The sequence below is a fragment of the Lontra canadensis genome, unplaced genomic scaffold (assembly GCF_010015895.1).
Source record: "Lontra canadensis isolate GAN:19392208 unplaced genomic scaffold, GSC_riverotter_1.0 scaffold21, whole genome shotgun sequence".
NCBI classification, from domain to species: domain Eukaryota; kingdom Metazoa; phylum Chordata; class Mammalia; order Carnivora; family Mustelidae; genus Lontra; species Lontra canadensis.
In genome coordinates this window covers 23482951-23506030 of record NW_022631015.1, presented here as the reverse complement: position 1 = coordinate 23506030, position 23080 = coordinate 23482951, and the positions used below count along the sequence as shown (strand labels likewise).

At 44.4% G+C, this 23080-nt stretch overlaps 4 protein-coding genes across 6 annotated transcripts in view; 2 read left to right on the top strand and 2 right to left on the bottom strand.

The window, feature by feature from the left end:
• Positions 1-23080, bottom strand: part of LOC116870028 (histone H2B type 1-A) — a 384027-nt gene that overhangs the window by 129888 nt on the left and 231059 nt on the right. The window lies entirely within an intron of this gene.
• On the top strand, positions 8492-8900 carry LOC116870026 (histone H2A type 1-D). Its single transcript, XM_032861724.1, has one exon. It carries the CDS (start codon positions 8492-8494, stop codon positions 8882-8884), a length of 393 nt encoding a protein of 130 aa, XP_032717615.1. The 3' UTR covers positions 8885-8900.
• Positions 9865-15043, top strand: LOC116870046 (histone H3.1-like). Its single transcript, XM_032861762.1, has 2 exons — positions 9865-10226; positions 14723-15043. Exons 1-2 carry the CDS (start codon positions 9885-9887, stop codon positions 15038-15040), a joined length of 660 nt encoding a protein of 219 aa, XP_032717653.1. The 5' UTR covers positions 9865-9884; the 3' UTR covers positions 15041-15043.
• On the bottom strand, positions 21371-21793 carry LOC116870017 (histone H3.1). The gene has a single exon (XM_032861715.1). It carries the CDS (start codon positions 21791-21793, stop codon positions 21383-21385), a length of 411 nt encoding a protein of 136 aa, XP_032717606.1. The 3' UTR covers positions 21371-21382.

The window sequence follows — 23080 nt, the reverse complement described above, 5'->3', positions numbered from 1 at the left end:
ATGGCTTTTCGAGAATGTCACTAGAAGGGCGGGGGGGATGGCCGTCCAGCTCTAAGAAGGACAAAAGGTTTGAATTTCCCGCTCTTCCCTATCGCGCCACCTTACTGGCTGGCGAGGAGGGCGGGTTGGAGAGGAAGCTGTGCGGGTTTTTCTTGGTAAACCTTTATCAAAGACACCAGACTCCAAAAATAATTCTGTAAAGACAGAAAATGCCCTGATGAAGAGGAGGTAATGGGGCAGGTCTAGGTCCGGGATTGGGGGAGGAGAGGAGAATGGGTAGGACTCAGCTGTTGACTGCCGGTGAAAGAAAGGAAAACGGTATTTTTTTCATCAGTCTATGAGCATTTTATGTAGTTGACACACAACAGTGACTTTGGATGAAGAAATAAAATGTACAATAGAATTTCTTTAAAAGGACACCTTTATGAAGAAAATTTAACTTTAAATGATCTCTTCCCAGATCTCAAATGTCAGCCCACCACTGTATGAGTACTTCAAGTCTCAACAACACAAAATATAGCTGTGAATGAAACCCCGGCCTTAAAAATTAATAATTATAAAAAGACATATTCTCCCTACCCCCCCTTCCTTTTTTTTTTAAATTATCAAACTCAGCCAACACGTTAAAAATCACTGACCTTTATGTTCTGACCCTGGCGAGGTGAGATCTAGGTGGTAATATTTCTCATCCTGTTCAAAACGGTCTGAGGTAGGGATAATTTTTTTCCTCATCTCGTCCTTCAAAACTTTTGCCTACCTGTTTGCTTTCTACCTTTTATCTCTCCTCTCTCTCTCCTTCCATACTCCCCTTCCTTCCTAACATTTGATTCTTTACGTAAAACTTTACCCTTAATTGACAAGTTCAAACTAAACTGGGGTTTGTAGACTCAGACCTAGGCCTTTTTGCCATCTGTACTGAATACCGGCTGATCTCTAACAAGTGAAAGGAGAATTAAAAAAAAAAAAAAAAACAGATGCCTGGACTGTGGGGTAGACTATGGAATGATAGTGAGGAGTGGTGAGAAAGCAGAAAAAACTCATAAAATCTCTCCAACTGCATATGATGGGAGGCCAATTTTGGACACAGCAGAGCCAGCAGGCGAGCCATCCAAGTGAAATCCTACAAGGCTTTATACACCCTCTTACCTAATAAAACACCCGCATTTTTCTCCAGAAAGGAAATTTCTGAGTAAAAAAGCAAATGAGAAAAAAAAATAGCTTGTATTACTTTCCTGATTATCCTTGCAGCCATGGGGAAGTTTTAGTTGCCTTCCTGTCCAAGGAAGATGAGCAGGAGACAAGAAGAGCTCGATCTGTCCCGGATCTGGATCTGTCCCTGAGGAAAAGCGGAGATGCTCTGGGCTAAGTTCTGGGTGCCAAGAACAAGACAGAAGGGGTGGGGCTGGAGAGACTTTTAATTTGGAGGGAGGTTGAAAATTTGGAAAAGACACACAGCAGGGTGTCCAGAAAGTGTTCATGATTTGGGAAAGAGGGCAGAGTTAGAAATGGAATGCCCTGGCCCTGCTTCCTAGCAGATGAGAGGACACAGAATTCTCAGTTCTGCCTTCAGCATCTCTCTGCAACATCTGATGTCTTTCCTCTTGGCTTTTCATTTCCATTAAATAATATACACATTTAAGTCAGTTCTTTTTAACTTCCTTGTAAAACAATACCTGCCCATTATTTTAAAATAAAAACCACCACAAATAATTTCAAATAAACAAATGAAAACCAACTGTAATTCCATTACCCAGGACATTTTTGCCATCAATCTTATGGAAATTTTACTTTGTCTAAATATATACATATATATATATATATATACACACACACACACACACACACACACACATACACATATACACACACATACATACATATACGGGTCTCTAGGCATATAGATATATGAATGTCATATGAGATCATACTTTTTCTTATCCTTTAAAATTTAATAGAGATCTTGTTGCCAGGTGAATGGGGAAACCCTGCGCCCCGGGACCTCTACTCTGCACATCCCAAAGAGGTGACCAGGTTCTTGGTCTTGTCACAAAAAAGAATTCAAGGACAGACATGCAACACAGAGGACAAGGGACACAGGCGGAAAGGTTTATTAAAGTTAAAATTATACCCTTGAGAGAGAGAAGGAGCTGCTCCCCCTGCTTTTTCCACCTCCCTTGCTCTTTCCACCTCCCTTGCTCAGGGGTTCTGTGTTGTGGCGTTGCCATCTTGGGCCTGTCTGGTGGGATCCAGCTTCTGGCGGACGCTGACGGGAGGGCCCCTGACCTTCCCCACAGCCGGCGGTGGCGTCCTCCTTGCTGGTCTCCGGGCATCCTCATAGACCCTCACTAACTGCCTATTCTAAAAGTACCAGAAAGAGAGCTATTGTCAAGGATAACTTTTTCTTTTCTTTCCCTTTTTTTTTTTAAATCCGAAAGACTTATCTGCAGGGCAGGGCGTACAGCTGATGAACCAAACATCTATTCTCACCTTCCTGTGAATTGCCGGTCTCTCCTCTGAAGCCCCGGGTCCCCGTTCCTTAGTTCAGGATGGCCTACACGCCTCAACTGCCTGACTGACTTTCGGGTGTCCTGTCTTTGTGCTGCTCTCAGACATAAGAAATTGTATTTGCTTTTCTCCTATTAATCTGACCTGCGTTGAAATGTAATTATTAAACCAGCCAAAGCACCTAGAAAGGAGGAAGGGAACATTTTTCCACCTCTACGTTACCATTGCTGGTTTACAGATGAAAACAAGGCACTTGCTGAGTTCTGTGTATTTGCTAACTTTTTATATATTTGCTGTATCAATTATTGAGGGAGGGGTGTTGACCTGCCTTCCTGTAATTGTGGATTTGCTCTGTACGCCACGCAGCTCTACCAGTTTTTGCCTCACATATTTTGTAAGGCTGCTATTTGGTGCTTACACGTTTAGAATTACTTGGTTTGGGACGCCTGGGTGGCTCAGTGGGTTAAGCCTCTGCCTTCAGCTCAGGTCATGATCTCAGGGTCCGGGCATCAAGCCCTAAGTCAGGCTCCTCATGCAGCGGGGAGTCTGCTTCCCCCTCTGCCTGCCGCTCCCCCTGCTTGTGCTCTTTCCCCCCTCTCTGTCAAATAAATAAAAAAATTTTTTTAAAAAGGATTTCTTGGTTTTCTTATTAGACTGACCCTTTTGTCATTCTGTAATGTCCTTTTCTATCTCTGGTAAATTTCTTTGCTCCGATTTACCTACGTGATATTAATATAGGCACCCTTGATTCCTTTGGTTGTTATTTGTAAGGTTTTTCTAGCTCTACCCTGTCATTTCAACCTGTATGGATAGTTATATTTGAAGTGAGTTCCTGTCAAGAGTGAAGGGGAGCATTATTTGCACCCTAAAATATGCCTCTTTGGCAGAAAGATTATCTAAAGTGATTTTTTTTCTTTTAGTAGCAGACATTAAAAAAGCTTTGAAAACCTAGTAAAAAAGTTAGCCTTTTGTAAGAGAAATTTACATTTACAGGGGAAATCTGAGTTTGCAAGAGTGTTTCCCTCTCTGTGCCCGGAAAAGAAGGATGACTAAAACTGTAAGAACCCAGTGGAAAAGACAAAAACTTAAATCTGCCTAACAACCATAGCCTTATTTACTGTGCTTTGCCTGGTAACCTCCCAAAACTGTCCTCCCCACCCTCCACGCTGAACATGTTTTGCCTTTAGCTGGAGATGGTATTTAAGGTGATGGCTTGGGGCCATTTGAGGCATTACTCAGTACTTCTTGGGCCTCCCCCTTTCATACAGGAGGTACACGCATTATTAAACTTTTTTGTTGTTGTTCCTTTTTTTAAAGCTCTGTTTCCTCCTGTTAAGCGGTCTTGTATTACTGGGGGGGGGGCGGGGAGGGTCTCAGCTAATAGTCTAGAAGGGTAGAGGGAAAACGATTTTTCCTCTCTACAACAGCATCCACTTGGAGCCTGTACTTTTATCAAATCACCCCGTCTCTGTTTTTTAATGGGTGTATTTAGACCATATACATTTAATGCAATGGTTGACCTTGAGGGGTTCAGGACATATTACCGCAAAAGATGGCACTTGGACATACTGAATATCTTAAGATAGAGGTGTTTGGGAAAACAGCAAAGCGAGGTCACTTTGACTTCCTTTCCCTCATCCCTCTTCCCTAAAGGCAGGATTAGAAAAACATCACCAGAAAACAGAGAATTTAGGACTGAGAAGGCTCTGAATAAACCTTGTTACTTCTTCACCATTTACTACCTATTGCCCAAACCCTTTTGTCTTTTCAGTTCTTTTTTTTTTTTTTTTAAGATTTTATTCATTTATTTGACACACAGAAAGAGAGATCACAAGTAGGCAGAGAGGCAGGCAGAGAGAGAGAGAGAAGGGGAAGCAGGTTCCCCACCGAGCTGAGAGCCCGATGCGGGGCTCCATCCCAGGACCCTGAGGTCATGACCTGAGCCGAAGGCAGTGGCTTAACCCACTGAGCCACCCAGGTGCCCCTGTCTTTTCAGTTCTTTAGAAACTTATTTCGTGGTCTAAAAGTACAAAAGCTTCCTGCTTTGGTCTTTCTTTAGGTCTTCATTTTTTTAGGAAGGCTCCCAGGTACATGTAAAAATTCCAATAAAATTTGTATGCTTTTCTCCTGCCAGTTTATCTTTGTCAGTTTAATTATCACACCCAGCCAGGGACTCTAAAAGGGTTTAGGAAAAATTTTCCTCCCATACGTGTTGGGCTTTAAGTTTGCCATTTAAATTTTTGTTTTCTGGTGGGTTTTTTGTTGGTTTGTTTTTAATTTTTCCCTTGCTATTGTTCATTTCTCTGTTTTCTAGTTCCAGCTTTCCTGTGGGCTACTTGAATATTTTCTTGAGACAACTTGAATTTGATTCATCTATGGTCTTTGGATAGTTTTTTAGTGGTTGCTCTAGATATTACCTACACACAACATCACGGTCTACTGGTATCTACATGTTACCAGTTCAACCTTAGAAAGCTTGTTTTCTTTTAAATCTTTTTACCCTCTCTTGTTTATAATATAACACTCTGAAATATTTCCTCTATGTACATCAAGAACTACATCAGATTATATAAGAAATTTAGCTTCTAAACATAATTTAGAAAACTCATGAGAATTGTATTTACCCATATTTCTTTCTTTACTTTCTTCCTTCCTAATGTTCCAAAAATCTCATATCATTTCCTTTCTTTTTCAAGAACTTCCTTTTGTCATTCTCCTATGGAGAGATATGCCAGGAAGAAATTCCACTTTACTCCATCGAAGAATGTCTTTATTCCCTCACCGATTCCTAAAGGACATGAAATTCAGAGAGACAGTACCAGTTTCTTTCTTTGAGTTCTTAAAAAAATGTGACATTGCCTTTTGGTATGTGGTTTCTGATGAGAAATCTTTTGTCGTTTGAATTGATTTTTCCCTTTTCTTCCCTTTTCCCCCCTTCCCTTTTTCTTCTCTCACTGCATTCAAGATATTTTGTGTGTGTTTAGTTTGCCTGGGTTTGATTATGATGTGTTTTATGTCAAGAATGTGTTTGGGTTTATTCTACTTGGGGGTTTGTGAAGCTTCTGAAATCTGTAGGTTTACATCTTTTGTCAAATTTAGGAATTCTTGGACATTCCACTCTCTTTTCTTCTCTCTTTTTGATTCTCTAAAGACATGAACGTTAGGTCTTTTGTTATTGTCCCACAGGTTTCTGATGTTGGTTTTTTTCTCCCCAGTCTATTTTCTCTCTGTCGTTCAAACTGGGTAATTTCTATTTTTCTATCTTCATATTCACTGATTTTTTTTCCCCTCTGTCTTGTCCTTTCTGCTGTTGAGCTCATCAGTGGAGTTTTCTGTCAGTCATTGTGTTTTTCCGTTCTGAAATTTGATTTTAGTTCTTCTTTACATCTTTTATTATTTTTTTCCTGAGGTTTTGCAGTCTTTCGTTTGTTTCAAGTGGGTCTGTTATCTTTTCATTGAAGTATTTTTATGATGGCTGCTTTAAAATCTAGTTGGATAATTTCCACCTGCTGAGAAGGGAGAAGCACCCCATCATCGCTGAGTAAGTGAAGCCCGAGATCCCCGTCTGGCCTCCATGGAAACCTTATACCTGTGGAGCTGGGGAGGCAGAGGCACAATGTTTTCCATGGTGTTTCGCTGTACAGTGGTTATGTCTTAAGTTTTCTACTTTCTAGGTCAACCCTTGGCCTTTGGGCAGAGATATCCGGTTCTTGTTTTGTGTCTTTATTGTTGCTGTTGTTTGTTTGCTCTCCTTGGCATTTCGAGATTGCCAATTTCTTCAGCACCAAATCCAGGATATGGGAGGTAAAAAGAAAACCCAGAGAACACAAAACTTTCTTGTTCTTCAGCTCTCAAGGTCACTTAGCCAACCTGCCTTCTCTCCACCTTTGGTTTACATGTAATGTCTGGGATTTCTCGTTGTACCTAGCAGAAAGAATAGAGATAAGTGTGTGTACTTCACTGTGGTCCAGAAACAGAAGGTTTTATGCTTTTGAAATAATTTTCATACGTTGTTTCTGTGTGATGTAAGCAAGGTTTCCAGCTACTATTTTCAAACATACTGCCACAAAGAACACATCCTGGGGATTCAATAGACATTTATACTTATGAGATAAGAAACAAAATTTGATATAATCATTCTTTTTTTTTTTTTTTTTTAGTGGCTTTTGAAGTACTGGAAAAAACCTGGTTTTATTAGAATTCTCTTAGATGAGGGGCTCCTGGGTGCCTCAGTCTGTTGAGCATCGGAGTGTTGGTTTTGGCTCAGGTCATGGTCTCAGGGTCCTGGGATCGAGCCCCAAATTGGGCTCCCTGCTCAGGGTGGAGTCCACTTGTCCCTCTCCCTGGACCCCAATCACTTCCCTTGTTAGTACTTTCACTCTCTCTCACACAAATAAATAAAATCTTTAAAAAAATTTTTGTCAGATAAATAATGTACAGATCTAGATCAAGTCAACTTGAGCTGTCTTTCAAGATCTGTTGTCATTGTTAACTTCTATTTTAAAATGAGGGATTCTTGGGCCTCTGGGTGGTTCAGTTAAGCATCTGCCTTCAGCTCCAGTCATGATTCTTGAGTCTGGGTTTGAAACCTGTGTCAGACTCCCTGCTTAGTGGTGAGTCTTCTTCTCTGTCCCTCTCCTGGCTCAAAGAAAAAGGAAGAGGGGTTACTGGAGACAGCTACTTTTCTTCAGATATTTTTATGGAAGAATTTACCCTCATCATCTCCTTCACCAATATCTGTCCTCCATATTACTTTTCAGAGTCACATAGGCTCTTCTCTTGTCTTTTACCATCCTGTTTGGTAATCATAGAAGCCGTTTAGGCTTGAGCCTGCAAAAATTCCTGAAATAATTATTCACCTCCATCTGGGCCCCATCTAGTTTGTCTCATGGACAGTAAAAGGAAAAACAGCAACATTTCTCCTGGCAATCTCTTTTGATGACAGAGGAGTTTCCTGAACGGATTAGAATCCTTTGTGTTGTAGCCAAATGAGAAAAGAGAGAAGGCGGGAGAATTGGAAATGGCACTGGTTGGAGTCCTCCCTCTTATTAACTCAGCCTGAGCCTGCACAAGGTCAAACAAACAAACTGTCTCAGTCTTCTGGTCTCTAAAGTGACAACAGTACTCTATATACCTTGAGGGTGGGTGGTCCTCTAACGCCTCATGTTTAGATAAAGGCTGAAGCAGAAAACTTGGCTGTCCCAGGGCAAAGGCTGATTGGTCCAGTTCTTGCCTTTAGGTTTCATTGTTCAGATATTTTAAAACTTGGGCTCTGACAAAGATTTTTTTTTTTTTCTTTTAAGATTTATTTACTTATTTGAGAGCAAGCACGCAAGGGTCCAGGAAGACAGAGGGAAAGAGAATCTCAAGCCAACCCCGCCCTGTGAGCAAAGGTCCATGCTGGGGCTCCCCGTGGCTCAAACGCACAACACTGAGATCAGGACCAGGGTCTAAACCAAGAGTCCTATGCTTAACCGACTGCACCACTCAAGTGGTCCCAAAGAATTATTTTGTTCCTTTTTTTCTTTTCCGTTGTGAGATTCAAAGCGTTAAAGCAATTGCTGGCATAGATATACTTCTTAAATGTTACCTATTTAGAAATTTTCTGTTTATTCCATTCCACAATTAGTCACAACCTTGGACAAGGACAAACAGCGAAAAGACGGAGCAATGAGGACAATGACTTCTACTTCTAATTGTATTTTGAAATAGTATTATTGAAAAAAACAAATTGTTCAATTATTAGTATTAAAATAAAAGTTCTTCATACCGGATTACACTGAAGCATTCAAAAACCTCCCGCGAGATGGGAGAGTGTATGTAAATGAGGGATGCTGATTCTGCTTCTTCATTGGTTATTTGAAAATAGCCAATAGGAGACTTGAAAATAGCCTACCTCCCGTTAGTATAAATACTTCTCTTGCTCACGCTTTGTTTCTATTCTTGCGTTTTCTTTTGAAGGCGTTTACATCTTGTTTTATCAGTCATGTCGGGTCGCGGGAAGCAGGGCGGCAAGGCGCGCGCCAAGGCCAAGACGCGCTCGTCGCGGGCGGGCCTGCAGTTCCCGGTGGGCCGCGTGCACCGCCTGCTCCGCAAGGGCAACTACTCGGAGCGGGTCGGGGCCGGCGCGCCGGTGTACCTGGCGGCCGTGCTCGAGTACCTGACGGCCGAGATCCTGGAGCTGGCGGGCAACGCGGCGCGCGACAACAAGAAGACGCGCATCATCCCGCGCCACCTGCAGCTGGCCATCCGCAACGACGAGGAGCTCAACAAGCTGCTGGGCAAGGTCACCATCGCGCAGGGCGGCGTGCTGCCCAACATCCAGGCCGTGCTGCTGCCCAAGAAGACCGAGAGCCACCACAAGGCCAAAGGGAAGTAAAAGGCTGACCATTGTTTCTAACATGGACTTTTTCCTAGTCAAGAAAGAGTTAATCTAACAACAAAGGCTCTTTTAAGAGCCACCCACCATTTCCATTGAAAGAGCTGTCCTGCTTTTAGTTCTGACGAGCGTTTAAAACGAAAGTGATTGTTTGTGATGTCGCGATTAACTCCCAGAAAGCATTACCCCGTGCCCCATAAAAGATAGTAATACTCGCTTGGAGGCAAAAGCCACACGTGGATTTAGTGTAAGTGTGGGTAACGGTATTGGCCGAGTTTGGCAATACGTGCGTTAAACGGAAAGGCCCTATTGTGCAGATTAAGTTTCAAAGTTTACCGCAAGGGCAATAGCTTCACGTTTTGCAAAAAAAAATAAGTGAAAAGAGCTGGGATATTAGGTTCTAACTAAAACATTTGTTGAAGGATACCCACATTCTCCATCTAGATCCAAGCTGATGAAAACGCTGCAAATTTGCCGAAGCATCTGAGATTAATTTACAGGTCCGTGATAATTAGTGCTTGTGAATAAAGACCATTTTCCTAATTTTCCACAGTATTTGTGCCAGACCCAAGAAAATTTTCACCTTCATCGTAGATGCAGCGCATTTGTATATTTCCCTGAGCACCTGTAAATTATCTTGACGGTTTCTCTAAGAAAAGATCCGTTGGAAATTCCTATGTTGGTTTGCGTGATTACCTGACATTTCAAAATCTCTGAAGCTCTCGTTACAAGATTTTTGTCCACAGTGGATATAAGAATGGAAAGGGTAAATAAATGACGTCAGAGTAGCTACCGTGAAGGGCAGGGTTTAGGAGCCATTCACCAACCCGAAAGCCGCTCTTAATCCGGGCACCGCTCACGGTGCTGGGCCAATCGGGGGAGAGCGCGGGAAGTTTTGAACATTCGTGGGCCCAATGGTTGTTGGTCTGGCTGTATAAAAGGAGGAGGGCTGTGAGCCCTTTACCGGCTTCGGTGAAGACACTCTCCGCCCGCTTTAGAGATGGCTCGCACGAAGCAGACGGCGCGCAAGTCGACCGGCGGCAAGGCCCCGCGCAAGCAGCTGGCCACCAAGGCGGCCCGCAAGAGCGCGCCGGCCACGGGCGGCGTGAAGAAGCCGCACCGCTACCGGCCCGGCACGGTGGCCCTGCGCGAGATCCGGCGCTACCAGAAGTCCACCGAGCTGCTGATCCGCAAGCTGCCGTTCCAGCGGCTGGTGCGCGAGATCGCGCAGGACTTCAAGACCGACCTGCGCTTCCAGAGCTCGGCCGTCATGGCTCTGCAGGAGGCGTGCGAGGCCTACCTGGTGGGGCTCTTCGAGGACACCAATCTCTGCGCCATCCACGCCAAGCGCGTCACCATCATGCCCAAGGACATCCAGTTGGCGCGCCGCATCCGCGGCGAGAGGGCTTAAGTCTGCAAGGAGAGCGTCAACTTTAAAAAACCCAAAGGCTCTTTTCAGAGCCACCCAATTAGCTCAGCAAAAGTAGCTGTGATCGTTTGGGCGCTAACTGACCCTGACATGCCGAACTGGAATACTCGGTAACCTGGTCATCGGCATCTCTAACGACGGAGTGCTCAGGTTCAACAACGGAACAGGCAAAATAGTACGTTTACCCAGTGTAGTCTTAGAACCTTTCTACGTCTTAAGATAATAATATAACCTAAATTTTCTCTAAACCGAGGTAAAAACCCAGCTGTCTCTATATTATGGCTACATACTCCTTGTTAATCAGTTGATAAAGCATAATTTATCAAGTCCTTTTGTTGCATAATGTCATTTGTGGCCCTGCTTGTGATTGGTTGTGTTGCTTTATTCTAGGGCTAGCCACAATTTCTTTTCACGATTCTTGGCTGTACATTCTTTTCAAGTTAGCCATCAAATTCCAAAAGTTGTTTTCTACACCTTAGCTCTTAATACCTAAAATTCTGGGCCTATGTCTGAGATGGGAGCTGATGCTAAGTTATGATGCTAAGCTGATGCTAAGCTCTTAACAATAGACAAAATAGAAGATTAAACTTGAGTTGTGTGGTTTACTTGGACTTATTTACATTCCAGGACTTTAATAAAGCACTTTTGCTTTACAACATATTTGCATTTTAAAGATGATAAGGTTGGGCATTTCTGTGAATGTGTGTGTGTCACTGTGTTGAATTTTTAACATTCTATTTTTCCAGATTTATCCATACAACTCTGGCACACACCTTTTCTATACATATAAAGGGACTGTCAGAGGCACCAATGACTTTGGCTTAAACCAGGGTGATTTTGCTCTCTAGCTCTGGGCCCCAGCTGAAGTCCAAGTATCGGGTTTTATAGCTGTGCTGGTTTTATATGCATTGTGTTTTTTATTTTTCCCCTATTATTGTATGTATCTGTTACATAAAGGGTGTTTTAGGTATAGGGCTCAAGAGGATAGCTTTTAAAAAGTGAAAGTACCCATTACTGTTGGATGGTTAGATGGCCAGGGGACAGTGGCTCAGACCGTGCTTCTCCCCACCACCTGTCACCCCTTTCCTGGCCAAGGATCAAGGATTTGGCTGTGTCTTCATTTACATGAGCTATTCAATAGAGTAATTGCCCAGTGTCTAGGAAAGTAAGGTTAGCACCATCTTAGAATCCAACCTTGTTACTCTGTCCAAGAGTCCTTTGGAAGCTGGTGGCCCAGAGCAGCATTTGGGTGATAGATTGCCAGCATTCAAATTCCAGTTTACTACTTAATATGTCTTTTTCACAAATTGATTTCTCCATTATCAGAAAAATGGGGATAGTACTACCCACCTCAGAAATGTTATTGGGATAATAGGAGTTGATTTTTGAACACAGAGCACTGTATAAATGCTATTAATTTTTCTGAGCTATGTATTATTTTCCCTTTTATTCTCAGATTTTTTTTTAAAGACTTTATTATTTTTTTAATTTGACACAGAGAGAGAGATCACACGTAGGCAGAGAGGCAGGCAGAGAGAGAGGGGGAAACAGGCAGAGTGCCCAATGTGGGGCTTGATCCCAGGACCCTGAGATCATGACCTGAGCTGAAGGCAGGACTTAATCCACTGAGACACTCTGGCACCGCTCAGATTTTTTTTTTTTTAATTGAAATAAAAATGCAAACTTTAGCTTCTAAACTTCCCTTTCACTTGGCATTACTTTGTTGCTGTTTGGAAAGAAAACTTCAGCAAGTATTTGAAAAACAAAAAATGGAAGAAATTCACATTTGTAAAAAATTTACTGAACATATTGGACCAAATGTAGTGCCAGTCTTTTAACATCAGTGCTTTAAGCATTTATTACTTTGGATTAGCAGAGTGACTATGGTCATGCTGGAGGGAAAAAAGGGGGGTGTTTAACACACAGATTGTGTCTTTCAAATGGCTGTTGGAAGGTCCTCAGTCACCCAGGCACCAAGGCGTGATATGAACACACAGGCTAAAGTTTGCGGTAATGTTGTTGGTGTCTAGAACCACTTTTGCTTTGTTATAGTCTTTCAGAAAAGAGGAGGAAGCCAAAGTCAGAGTGCATTTTTCAGAATAAAAAATTTAGTAGTAGCCCTTCCAGTGATCCCAGAAGAAGTGACTTACTAATCAATGACTGTTTTAGGGAGACTTAACACAACAGTGGGAAATCAGTTAAGAGATTTGAACTGCATTCCAGACATGGCCACAAGACAGAAAGCAGACGTTGTCAATATATGTTTGGAAAGGGCACAAAGGAATATATTTAGACAACCTTAATTAACATGCTATGTATGAAAAACAAAACAGAGTCTGTCAATCAATAGATGAGTGGATAAAGAAGATGTGGTATATAGAGTTGACTCTTAACACAGGTTTGAACTGGGTGAGCCCACTTACTTGCAGATTCTTTTTTCAACAAATATAATACACTACTGTAAATGTTTTTATCTTCCCTGTGATTTTCTTGATAGTATTTTCTTTTCTCTGATTTATAATAATACAACATATAGTACATATGCAGAATATGTTTTAATAGACTTTATGTTATCAGTAAGGCTTCTAATCAACAGTATGGTATTGGTAGTTTCGTGGGTGGGGGAGTCAAAAGTTATATGTGGATTTTCAACTGTGTACAAGTCAGTATCCCAACCCCTGCGTTTTTCAAGGGTCAACTGTATATACAGTGGAATATTAGCATGAAAAAGGATGAAATCTTATTATTCATATGGATGGGCTTTGAGGGTATATGCTAGATAAGTCTGATAAAGTCAAATACCACATGATTTCACTTATATGTGCAATCAAAAAAACAAAACAGAGATATAGATAACAAATGAGTAGTTGTGAGGGTGCGGGGTAAGAAGCAAAATAAGTGAAGGTGATTAAGAGGTACAAACTTGCAGTTATACAACAAATAAGTCACAGGCATGCAATGTACAGCAGAGGGAATACGATCATATTATAATGGCTTTGTGTGGTAACAGATGGTAACACATCGTGATGGGCATTTCCTAATGTATAGAACCGTCAGCTCGCTACGCTGTACGCCTAAAACCAGGATGATATTGTATGTCAGTTATACTTTAATTGAAGACAAAACCAAAAAACACAATTCATCAACGCTTTATACTTTATTGAATGCTGTGATTTAAAAAAACAAAAAAATCTTCACTGTTATATATGTGCCTGTGTTGTCTATATTGTGTTAGGAGTAAAAGCTTAAAAATGAGAGCTCAGGGCAATCTCCCAACTCCAGACAGATTCTTTAAGTAATAATACCAGCTAAAAATCAGGCACATTTACGTAGGACTTCTTTGCGTCAATCTCTGTTCTAGCCCTTTGCTTACATTAGCTAACTTAAATCTTCACAAAAGCTCCATGAGTGGTATCATCATCACTCCACCTTTACAGATGAAGAAAACGAAGGCAAAATTACAAGGTCACACATCTGTAAAAGAGGGAAAATAACTTCCCTTACTCTTCTGAATGCTTAGTTGAGTCCCTATAAAAAAAGATCAACGAGAAAAACAAAGAGAAGTGTAATGACATGGACCCCTCGTGTATACATGGGAGATGCTCTGAAGAACTGAGTGGAACTCCCCGAAGAGGCCCCAGCCACCCCTGGAAAGAACACCTTCCGCTAACAGATGTTGGTGTGGGAAGGGAGTGCCCAGGGAGCCAGTCTGGGGTTGGCGGGAAAAGGATGGGAAACAAGGTTGTGATGCCGAATTAAGCTGGGGCTTTTCCAAGGACAGGAATGTCTGGTGATTTAGTCATCCTTCTCTTCCTGGTGCAGAGAGGGAGACACTTAGAGGTTGAGATCTTCATAAATGTTAAAATGCCCCGTCAGGGAGATTTTAGAGATTCTACCGTGTCGGTGTTTCTTAAAAATAATCTGCTCGCATATAATCCTTATGCCAAAGTGGCGCATTTGGTTGGGGGGTGGGGGGGCGTCTTCTGCTACCCTCCATACCAAAGAGGCCTATTTTTGAGACAGTATGTCCTGAACTCCAACACTCCTGTTTTGGGGTGACATCTTAGGGTTCCCTTCCCAGCCAACAACCATTCCCCTTCTGAATGAGAGAGGACAATACTTTGTTGTAAACTAGAAGCCCTTAGTAACGTTCTCATGGGGGAGATTCCTGCAGACACCAGTACGAACCCGCTCAGGAGAAGCCAGACCTTCCACGCGACCTCGCTCCCTCCAGCACACAGTCCTCGGAGCTCCGCCCAGAGGTGGGAGGAGCCGGGGAGCCGGGCTGGGGGCGGGGCCTCGGGGCCCGCCCGCGCTGTCAGTCTTCAACGAGGTCCGACTTCTGCTTATAATTAGCGCTGACAGACGAAAAGGGCCCTCGTCTTGTGGAAGTCGCACAGAACGTTTAGGTCGACATGTCTGGCCGCGGCAAGGGCGGGAAGGGCCTGGGCAAGGGGGGCGCCAAGCGCCACCGCAAGGTGCTGCGCGACAACATCCAGGGCATCACCAAGCCCGCCATCCGGCGGCTGGCCCGGCGCGGCGGCGTCAAGCGCATCTCCGGCCTCATCTACGAGGAGACCCGCGGGGTGCTCAAGGTGTTCCTGGAGAACGTCATCCGCGACGCCGTCACCTACACGGAGCACGCCAAGCGCAAGACGGTCACGGCCATGGACGTGGTCTACGCGCTCAAGCGCCAGGGTCGCACCCTCTATGGCTTCGGTGGTTAAATTTTCCCCCGTTTCGCTTATTCCCTAAAGCTCTCTAAAGGCCCTTTTCAGGGCCGCCCACTTTATTTCCAGAAGGGCTGTACGCGGTTTCTGCTTTTTTTTTTTTTTTTTTTTTTTTTTTTTTTTTTTTTTTTGCATTTACTGCGTTTTCACAGTGTTTGGGGTGTTGGATTCTGGTGTAAAGAAGCATGGGCGGTGTATTGGCCGCCGGATGCTAGCTCGACCAATGAGCTGGCCGTACGGTGCGCGGCGCGGGGTCCGTGCCAATCAGGACCAGGGGTTGCCTGAGGGAGGCCAATGGAGAGGCGACGCGGGCCCGGGGCCTCCGCTCTTCACGCAAGTTTGCCTCCTGTTGCGGGTGTGAAGGAGTGAAACGACGACAGAGGGATTCCGGTGGCGGTAGGGCTTAAGCGGCCGCCCAGCTCGCTCGCTGGGAAGGTTCGGTAAATCTTTCTTTGGGAGAGGCCGCCCCCGCCTCACAGGCAGCCAGGTGGGTTAAAGTGCGCGACCGGAGAGACGCCGAACGTTCGCTCCTAGCGTGTCGCCTCCCTGGTCGGTGTGAGGAGAGCGGAGCGTCCCCTGGCGTCAGGTCCCGCGGGCCGCCGCCGGTGCCCCGGAGCTGGAATCTGTGAGGCCGCAGCCGGGGGTCGCAGGTTTCTAGGGGCCTCGCCATTCTCGAGCCCCAGGCCCTCCCTCCGCCCCTGCCTAAGCGGGGTCTGGGAAGTGCCATTTAGTGGACGAAGGGGGTCTGTTCGGATTCAGGTCTCTGCTACTCGGACCCCCTAGGGTCTCCGGCAGGGCCCCACTTTGAGGGCTTGACGGAGGAGCTCCGTCCTTTGAGGTCACCGGCTCTCAGGCGACTGTCTTGCACCTTCCGCCTTCGTCCCTCCGCCCAGCTCCTCTTCCGCCTCCTGTACATGGTAAGGTTTTAGGGTTCATGTAAGCCGCAAGCAAACAACCGACTGAGCCACCCCGGTGCCCCTCAAAACACTTTTCGAGCATTCTTGAAAGCTTCATTCAAAGCCCTAAACTTAAAAAATAAAGTGTTTTTTAGTATGCCCTCATTGATAAATCAGGCACGTGAATAGCATCTTTGATTTAATTCTTGAGAAATATATTGACGATTGCTTAAAGCAAGTTACTCTAATATGTCTCTCCGACACAAAATACCGAATAGGCAGTTGGCACAGATTCTCGAGTTCAAGTGAGAGGTCTGGTTTAGAAGAAAATTTGGGAATCACCAGCCTATAAAGGAGTCTGTATCCCATCAGGAAGAATTCAAACACCATTTATTGCAATACGGTGTAATAGTAAATGAGTAGAAATGTAAACTGTCACCAGAAACCCTGTCTTAGTTCAGGCTGCTATAAGGAAAATGCCATAGACTGGCTTAAACAACAAACTGATTTCTCAAGGCTGGGAGTCCAAGATTAAGGCACTGGCAGTTTCAGACAAGATTTGGTGTCTGGTGAGCCCCCAGTTCCTGGTTCGTAGACTTGTTTTGCTGTGTCCTCATATGGCAGAGGGAGGGCCAGAGAGCCTTCTGAACTCTTTTATTTATGAAAGGCACTAATTACATTCATGAGTGCTCCATTCTCGGGGCCTAATCACTACTGAAGGGCCAGAACTCCTAACACCATCATACAGGGGATTAAAATGTCAACATGCAAATAGGTGAGGAATACAAACAGCCCATAACAAATGAAATACTATACAGCCCTACTAAAGAAAAGGGAAAGTCTATTCCAGTACGTGCTCAAGTACCTATGGCTCACTTCTTGGGCCCCTTCTCTGATCTTGGTCTCACTATTGATATGTTCTGTGTTCTGTATAATGGTTTATGCTCAACAGGAAAACTCCATGACCTAGCCCTAAGTGCCAGGTCAGGTTGTAGTGACAATGCCTATGATTGTGCCAGCCTCTGTATGTTTCTCAATCCCAATGGCTGTTTTTAGAAACAATGGCTGTTTTAGACTTTAATCACCTCTAAACTTTTGTTTCCTTTCACCCACTTCATGCTTCATAATGAAACTTGCCACATATCCAGTTGCATATTTGATATATCTACTTGAGTGTCTAATGGACATCTCAAACTTGATTTGTCCAAATTGGATATCTTAACACATAAACACCAAATCTGTTCTTTCTCCAGCGTTCCCCACCTCAATAAATGGAACTCCATTCTTGCAGGGGCTCAGCTCAGGAATCTTGCAGTCCTGTTGGAGCTCTTTCTCTTACAATTTTCATCCAACCCAGTCATCTCTGTTACAAATCAATGAAAGCACCTTTCACTACATCCTGTGCTGCTACTTCAGGGCAAGCCACACTTACCTATTGTCCAGATGACCATAATGACTCCTAACTAGTCTTTCTATTTCTGCTTTTGATAGCTAGTTTTTTTCTCAACCCAGCAGCAAGAGTGATCATTTCAAAAGTTGTTTTACCCTCAGAACATTCCAGTGATTATTATTATTATTATTATTATTGTATGCCAATATGCTTTCCATGACAAAGGTACACTCCTAAGGAAATGAAGACCCAAAGAAGCAGTTAGAGTTGAACACTTCTGTACTGAGCTGGACAAAGCGTAGTAAACTGAAAACACAACAAGGCAAGGAGGCTGGGGCTAGGATAGTGAGTTGTGGGAAAGTAACTAGGAAGATAAGGGTTAGTTTACAAGGTTTGTTTGTACAGATTTCTCCTGGCCTCAACCCCTCACCCAAGGTGAGAAAAATGTTACTTTCCTTGTTATATAAGGGTGACATCTTCCATATGGGGAATTTCTCTCCTGCTTTCAGGAAGAAAAAGGAGAGGTCAGTGTGCCTTCTGGCACCTGTTGTTTTTCAAGTGCCTTTGATCTTTAGGTCCAAGTCAGTTTTTGTGTGGCATAGTCTGCTGCCGGTCCCTGGATGGCTGCAGACTTCATTTCATTCAGGTCTCTGCTCAAACACCCTCTTATGAAAGAGAACTTTCCAGACCACCCTATGTAAAGTAATACCCCTTTCTGCTCATTCTTTAAAATAGTATATGCATCCCCACGTGTATCAGTATATGTTTAATTGTTCTGTCTCCCACAACTGGAATATAATTCTTTGAGAGCAGGGTAATAGGTCGTCTCTGAAGGCTTGTTGTGTGGGGAGAGGAAAAGTATTTTTCCTTCTACCCTTCTAAATTCTTAACTGAGATCTCCCTGTAATAAAAAGATAGGGTAATAGGAGAAAACCAAATTAAATTATGTGCATATGTACAGGAACCCCACAGAGATACGAGGTTCAAGGAAATGAACAGAGCAGGAAGCTCTTTTATATCTGTTAGACAAAGAATACCTTTCTGAAGAAGTGAAAAGACAAAGCGCTTTGGACTAGAAGTAGTAAATGGTAAAGAAGTAACAAGGTTTGTTCTTAGAGACTTCTCAGCCCTGAGTTCCTCATCTCTGGTGATAAGGATGTTTTTCTTCCTCCTGATACAGGAGGGTACCTTTCAGATAAAAGATTTATCTTTGGTTTCTTGAAAAAGAAAGAAGTGGGGGTTGATGTGGGGCAGAGGGAATGTCTGGGTGAATTTCCTGCTTCTGAAGCTTAATCTCCTTGAGTTTAACATATTTAATATGCCAAGGTGGCTTATTAGGGGATCGCATGTCCTGAACCCCATCAGCTGAATGAATGCGTGCATGAATTTTCTACGTAAGACCCTAGGCCTACCAGAGTGTTGTCACAATTGATTCTCTATGTACTGTTCCTTGATTTACCTCTGCCCGAATCAATCCGTATGGCAGTTTTTCCTCTAGATCTGAGGAATGATGCGAAGTGGCAGATAGGCCGCGTTATCTTTGTTCTGAAAAGGCCTTCATGAGTGTTAAGGCTGAAGAAGGCTCAGAGGCTTTCCCCCAGGGCAGTGAGCATAACTAAAATGGGCATGGTACTATCTACAAGGCTGTTAATAAAGATTCCAGGCCTGCCATCACAGAAGCTAGTCCTGTCTATTGTAGCAAGTACAAGTAGCTCTCCCCTCTCACATAGAAAATCTGTATCCACACACCTCTCTACATATACTCTGGGTCCACAACGGGGAATTCTGTTTGATTTGCTTACAGAGGTACCCCACTGTCTATAAGAGTATCTGGCACATTACATGAGGTCAATAAATATCTCCTGAAGGAACACCAGCTAGGGAGAACATAAAATGACCGCTCTCCCAACCAGGCCCATTTTGCTCCTCTGGCTATCCAGGATGCGTCTCTGAATTCTCACTGTCAGTTTAAATTAGACCAGACTACGTACTTTTATCATTCCCCAAGAAATCTTGGAGGACAGTTATCAGGTGGAAAGGGGGCCCCCAAAAGCTAGGAGAGACACCGGCTGAAGCTGACATACTGAGCTTGCAGTCAGCTCGCAGGCTCTGTCGCACTCGCTCAGTTTTATTGAAATATAGTTTATGCACCATAAAATTCATTCCAAATTAGCCGCCCTAATTTCCATTTCTCTGTGAAGGGAGGAAAAGTATGGCGAACTCAGACGGGCTCTGCTGGCAGTGAAAGAGGCACTTTCCCCCATAAACCAGATGTTACTTTCCCCTGAATCCAGTGCCCCGGGTTTTCTGGCAGCCTGAATCTGGTTTCTCCCCTGCCCGTTTCCAAAGATTATTTTTTGGAGTTTGTTAGTGGTGAAACCTCTACTGTTCTCAAGAGCCGATTGAAGGACACTTGAGGGTCTGAATCTACTTCATAATGCACAAAATGATAAACCTCACAAATTCCTTACCCAGGGCTTTGGGGTTTCTGGCCAACCTTCCCATCCCCCAGTCTGGCTAGCCTGGGAGTTGGGGGGGGCGGTGAGGTGGCACATGAGATCATCAGTTCTGATTGGTTGACGAACACGGATGGGACTTGCTGATTGGACAATGTTCCTCTTTGTTCCTAGAAATCCCTGCAAGTTCCTTGCTCTACTTGGTTCCCCCCACTTTTGAGTTGGGAGTATCATCCCTCCCTTACTTGTAATGCGGTCAATGTCGAGGACAGAGGAGCAAATAAGTACGGCTCAGCTAAGGGAGTCCCTTTGGTGTAATCGGATATTGCACGGTTTTATTTTTTAAAAATCCTGCAATCCTACAGAATTCGGTCGTTAAATCTCAACTGTTAATTTTAGCCAGTGGAGTGTATCAGGTCAGCTCTTTTTCTGAACGTTTGGGTGGCCCTGAAAAGGGCCTTTGATGGCGAAATGCAATTTCCTGGTAGTGGAATCAGAGCTTAGCCCCCGAAGCCGTAGAGGGTGCGGCCCTGGCGCTTGAGCGCGTAGACCACGTCCATGGCCGTGACCGTCTTGCGCTTGGCGTGCTCCGTGTAGGTGACCGCGTCGCGGATGACGTTCTCCAGGAACACCTTGAGCACCCCGCGGGTCTCCTCGTAGATGAGGCCGGAGATGCGCTTGACGCCGCCGCGCCGGGCCAGCCGCCGGATGGCGGGCTTGGTGATGCCCTGGATGTTGTCGCGCAGCACCTTGCGGTGGCGCTTGGCGCCCCCCTTGCCCAGACCCTTCCCGCCCTTGCCGCGACCAGACATAGCTTTCAGAAAAGCAAACCCACAGCAAGTGACAAAGCAAGCGAGAGCTGGTCCTTATATAACGACGTCCCCCCTCCCAACCCCACCCCCTGCAGATGTAGAGAATGGAAAGAGCGCAGGCGGGAAAAGTGACGCCAGCAGTCCCCTCCCTTAGTCCTGCCTCCAAGCCCCAGAAACTCCGAGAAGGGCGGGTGCAGAACGCAGCTTGACCATTGGTCTTTACTCCCATAACTGGACTACCTTGTTCTAACGAACTGGGTTTATGGTAAACTCATGTATGATTCCAAAAATAGTCTAATAGAATACTTATATAAAAATGCTTGTTTTGCAGTAATTTCAGTAATGGCAAAAATATCAAGGTCAAAGAAATATAAATTGAGTAGCTTAGTGATAAACCAGACTTCTTTCATGTTTCACTTTTAATACCTGTGATAAAACTCCTCTATTCCTGTTCGTTTTAGAAATGCTCAGGAGGCCCCATTTAATGCCCTTCAAAGAGCCAACTGTTTCATGCCCTTCTTGAGACGCTGACGCTTCCTTAGGACCTCGGTGAACAGTATCTAACGTTGTAAAGGGCTTTTGTTCCCATACACAGGGCATGTTTACACAGAAACAAGGACATGTAGCTCACTCTAGTGTTGCCAACCGATATCCTTTCTTTTCTAAGTCCATAGCTACTCAGAGTCAACGGTTTCGTTGGTAGTTTACAGCCACTTTACTTGAAAACGTGGGTGGCTCTGAAAAGAGCCTTTGGCCGAAGTTTTAAAAAAAAACACAGTACCGTCTTACGCCCTCTCGCCGCGGATGCGGCGCGCCAGCTGGATGTCCTTGGGCATGATGGTGACGCGCTTGGCGTGGATGGCGCAGAGGTTGGTGTCCTCGAAGAGCCCCACCAGGTAGGCCTCGCACGCCTCCTGCAGCGCCATGACGGCCGAGCTCTGGAAGCGCAGGTCGGTCTTGAAGTCCTGCGCGATCTCGCGCACCAGCCGCTGGAACGGCAGCTTGCGGATCAGCAGCTCGGTGGACTTCTGGTAGCGCCGGATCTCGCGCAGCGCCACCGTGCCGGGCCGGTAGCGGTGCGGCTTCTTCACGCCGCCCGTGGCCGGCGCGCTCTTGCGGGCCGCCTTGGTGGCCAGCTGCTTGCGCGGGGCCTTGCCGCCGGTCGACTTGCGCGCCGTCTGCTTCGTGCGAGCCATGATAACCACAGAAACACACAGAACTCTCACAAATACACTGCGCCAGAATGCCTGCCAATATTTATAGTACGCGAAGTGTAGTGATTGGATGAGGAAAATGCTGACGTGTAAGGTTACAGGCTGATTGGTCTATCTTTTAGCTTTCCAACATCGGCGCAATTTCATTGGCTACCACATAATCCCGTCTCTTCAGGATTTTGTTCCTTTCACATTTGATTTTCGTAGTCTGGATACAGTGCTTTGAACATTACCTTTTCAAAAAACTAAACATTTACTTCGTTGATACTGTAGTTCAAAACTCTATATTTCTGTAGTTTGGGGGGAGAAATTTGAGAAATATTGCCCCCGATAATGTACTCTTTATTCTCCCTATTCAAAAACCCCTATCATATTACAAGTTTCTGAAACCTTTTTCAAAAATGAGATCCCTTTATAATGCTTACATGAAGGAACTCTTTTGAATCCTACCTCAACCATAGTAAAATTACACTGGAGTTTACAGAAATATTCCCAGTAATCGGGCACCTCTGTTAAATATTAATGTTGACTTCTAAACTTGGAGCTTTCTGAATCTTATATTTTCTCACGTCTAGAATATATTCTGCCAGATGTAAAATATCAGTTACTAAATTCTCCAGCACCAACCTCTCTGAACTTTGCGGAGCAGGCGTGTACTCAGCGCAATCAACAGGATTCCTAGACACAAGAAGGGCCAACTTCTCATTGCCAAGACCTAACCTTATAGTTCTTAAAATTTTTCGAGCTTAAAAACACCAAATGTGACCGTTTTGTACTAAGAGTAGGTAGGCCAGATTCTACCTTTTCATTGGTTGAGTACTTTTATACTGAACAGCCAGTAAGAAATCTAGCATCCTTCATCTGGATGGAACGTTCGTATTTTATTTGAAGCCTATTTAATCCAATGGATACGCAGGAGGCTGGAACGGTAAGAAATCCCCGAAACAAGTGTTTCCTTTTAAAAAGCTGCGTTTAATTAGAGTCCTCGTTTATTACACTAAGAAAAGTTTGATTTCCAGATGTTCACTTAGGAAAGCTTATCTTGGAGGAAGGCCGTACACCTGTTGTAATGGAGTGTCCTTCAAACGCCCAGTTCCGATTGTTCTATTTACAAATTGGTAGAAATTACAGGTTGCGTTTGAAAACACAGACTCGGGAAAATGGGACGTAGCTGGGAGTGGTTGTGAAGATGCTGGTGGGAACATCCCAGTATCCGCCGCCAGCTAGTACTCCGGCCATCGGATATTCGGGGGAAACCGGGAAGCTCGG